Here is a 3067-nt window from a genome sequence, read left to right as displayed (position 1 = left end):
ATGCTGGCTGACTGGTTGGGTCATTTGGTTAGAGTGCAGCCTTGTAACATCAAGGTCAAGACTTTGATCTCTATACCAGCCAGCTGCCAAAAAAAATAAAATAAAATAACCAAGACAAATAGTCACCCCAAAACATACACACACAAAACATATATATGTATACATATACTTATATGTACATATATGTGTATATATGTATAGATTCCTTAATGAGAAGAGTCAGCACTTAACAGAGTCTAGATATCTGGAATTTTAGAGTGATCATGTTTGGAAAACAGATTTTAAGTTCTCTCTTAAAAAAAGGTTGTTTCAATAATTAGAGTTGTTAAATAATTAGAAATAGAAAAAAATTTTCTTCACAAATTCTTTCTTTTTATATATATTTTTTATTGAAGCATAATTAATTATATGTATTTTTAGGGTACAGCATTGACTACCATCACCTGTGTACAACATGTGATGATGATTCAGTGAATATTATTAGCATATTCATTATTACAGATCGTAATTATTCTTTGTGCCCCTTACCCAATATCTTCCCAGTCCTTCTCTCCCTCTTCCCCACCCACCTCTAGTAAACACAGATTTGTTCTCTCCTTCTGCGAGTTCAACCTATTATTGTGTTCTTTTCTTTCTTTTTCTTTCTTTCTGTCTTTCTTTCTCTCTTTCCCTGGTTTTGATTTGCATTTTCCTGATGATTGGTGATGCTGAGCATTTTTTCATGTATTTGTTGGGCATTTGTATGTCTTTCTTTGAAAAATGTCTATTCAGCTCCTTTGCCCATTTTTAATTGGATTATTAGGGGTTTTTTTACTGTTTGAGTTCCTTATAAATTCTGGATATTAATCCTTTGTCAGATGTACAGTTTGCAAATATTTTCTTGCATTCTGAAGGCTGTCTTTTCAGTCTGTTGATTGTTTCTTTTGCTGTGCAGAAGCTTTTTAGTTTGATATAATGCCATTTGTTTATTTTTTCTTTTGTTCCTTGTGCTTTTGGGGTCTTATTCACAAAGTCTTTGCCCAGCCCTACTTCCTGAAGTGTTTCTCTTATGTTTTCTTTTAGTAGTTTTTTTGGTTTGGGGTCTTACATATAAATCTTTAACCCATTTTGAGTTGATTTTGGCATATGGTGAGAGGTACAGGTCTAGTTACATTCTTCTGTATATGGATGTCCAGTTGTCCCAGCACCATTTATTGAAGAGGCAATCTTCCCTCCAATGTGTATTCTTGGTGCCTTTGTCAAAGATCAGTTGACTGTAAGCGTGTGGGTTGATTTCTGGGTTCTCTATTCTGTTCCATTGGTCTGTCTATTTTTATGCCAGTACCATGCTGTTTTGGTTACTATAGCTTTGTAGTATAATTTGAAGTCAGATAATGTTAGCCCTCCAGGTTTATTTATTTATTTATTTTAATCAAAAGTTGCTTTTTGTCAGGCATGCTAGACCCCAGTATTTCTGGTGTCACACTTCACCTCCACTCCCTGTTTCCCCACGGACTGAGAAAGGGGAGATGTGGCAGAGGGATCAGACCTCCCTGGCAGACTTCATCCTTGAGGGGCTCTTTGATGACTCCCTCACCCACCTCTTCCTTTTCTCCTCAACCTTAGTGGTCTTCCTTATTGCAGCCAGTGACAATACCCTCACCATTCTCCTCATCTGTGCTGATCCCTGGCTCCATACGCCAATGTACTTCCTGCTCAGCCAGCTCTCCCTCATGGACCTGATGCATGTCTCCACAACCATACCAACTACCTATCTGGCAAGATGTCCATCTCCTTCATAGGCTGTGCAACCCAGCACTTCCTCTGTTTGTCTCCGGGTGGTGTTGAGTGTCTCCTCCTAGCTCTCATGTCCTACGACCACTATGTTGCCCTCTGTCATCCACTGCATTATACTGTGCTCATGAACAGAAAGGTGGGAATGATGATGGTTGTCATGTCATGGTCGGGGGCATCCATGAACTCCCTAATTCACACCTTGATCTTGATGCACTTCCCATTCTGTGGGCCTCAGAAAATCCACCACTTCCACTGTGAGTTTCCAGCTGTTGTGAAGTTGGTCTGTGGTGACATCAGAGTTTATGAGACCACGGTATACATCAGCAGAATCCTTCTTCTCCTCCTCTCTATCTTCCTGGTTTCTACATCCTATGTCTTTATCCTCCACAGTCATTCAGATGTGTTCAGATGGGAGCAAGAGAAATGCCTTTGCCACTTGTAGCTCTCACCTCACTGTGGTGTCCCTCTGCTTTGGTGCCTGCATCTTCTCATACATGAGGCCCAGGTCCCAGCACACTCCATTTCAAGACAAAGCTGGTTCTGTGTTCAATAGCATCATTACTCCCACACTGAATCCTCTGATTAATCTCTCAGGAATAAGGATGTAGCTAAGGCTCTGAGGAGAGTGCTAAGGAGAGATATTATCACCCAATGACTGTGATTATAGTTGCCCCAAGTATAGAGTGGAATGGGATAGCCTCCTTAAATTGGTCTGCATAAACCTCTAAGATTTTTCAGGGATTAGATCTCTCATGCTCCTTGACTATTGCAAGAATGATGTGGTTAATACACAATTCCACTCTTCTAACTTGGTATCAGGCATCCAAGCACCATGGAGTACATTTCAGTAAGCCTTAAGAGAATTGGGCAAAAACTTTTAAAAATTCCTTTAAAAGGAGACATATAAAGGCCAGTGACACTGTGAAAAGAAGATAGTAAGATAAAGGCATCAAGGCTCTTTTCCACTATTATTTTCATTAACAAAAATATATATAAAGCATGCCACCAGAGAGTATTTATGGAATGTAAAATTGGAATGTGTTGCTTAATATTGGAAGCATAGGAAACAAAGGGTAGGTGAAGCCTGCTTTGAAAGGAATGATGGATGATATAAAAGTAATATTCATAGACTAGTAGAGTTCTTTGAATCACAGTATGTAAGAATTCAGAAAGGAAGGAATAAAATATTTTGTATACATGCATAATAATAATACGTATACATAATTCTTGTAATATGCATTATATTTAACAAGTATTTATCGAGTGCCTACTCTGATCCAAGTGTTAAACA

The 3067-nt window shown here is 38.6% G+C and overlaps 1 protein-coding gene across 1 annotated transcript; it reads left to right on the top strand.

The window, feature by feature from the left end:
• The first annotated feature begins 1508 nt into the window (after window positions 1-1508).
• On the top strand, window positions 1509-2431 carry LOC134372482 (olfactory receptor 2AE1). Its single transcript, XM_063089970.1, is given in 4 exon segments — window positions 1509-1737; window positions 1740-2160; window positions 2162-2358; window positions 2361-2431. Coding segments are annotated over 4 exon segments (918 nt in total).
• Window positions 2432-3067: the final 636 nt, after the last annotated feature.

This window comes from Cynocephalus volans, chromosome 3 (assembly GCF_027409185.1).
Source record: "Cynocephalus volans isolate mCynVol1 chromosome 3, mCynVol1.pri, whole genome shotgun sequence".
NCBI lineage: Eukaryota > Metazoa > Chordata > Mammalia > Dermoptera > Cynocephalidae > Cynocephalus > Cynocephalus volans.
Note: the sequence above shows the minus strand (reverse complement) of the source record. Positions and strands in the feature narration are given on the sequence as shown.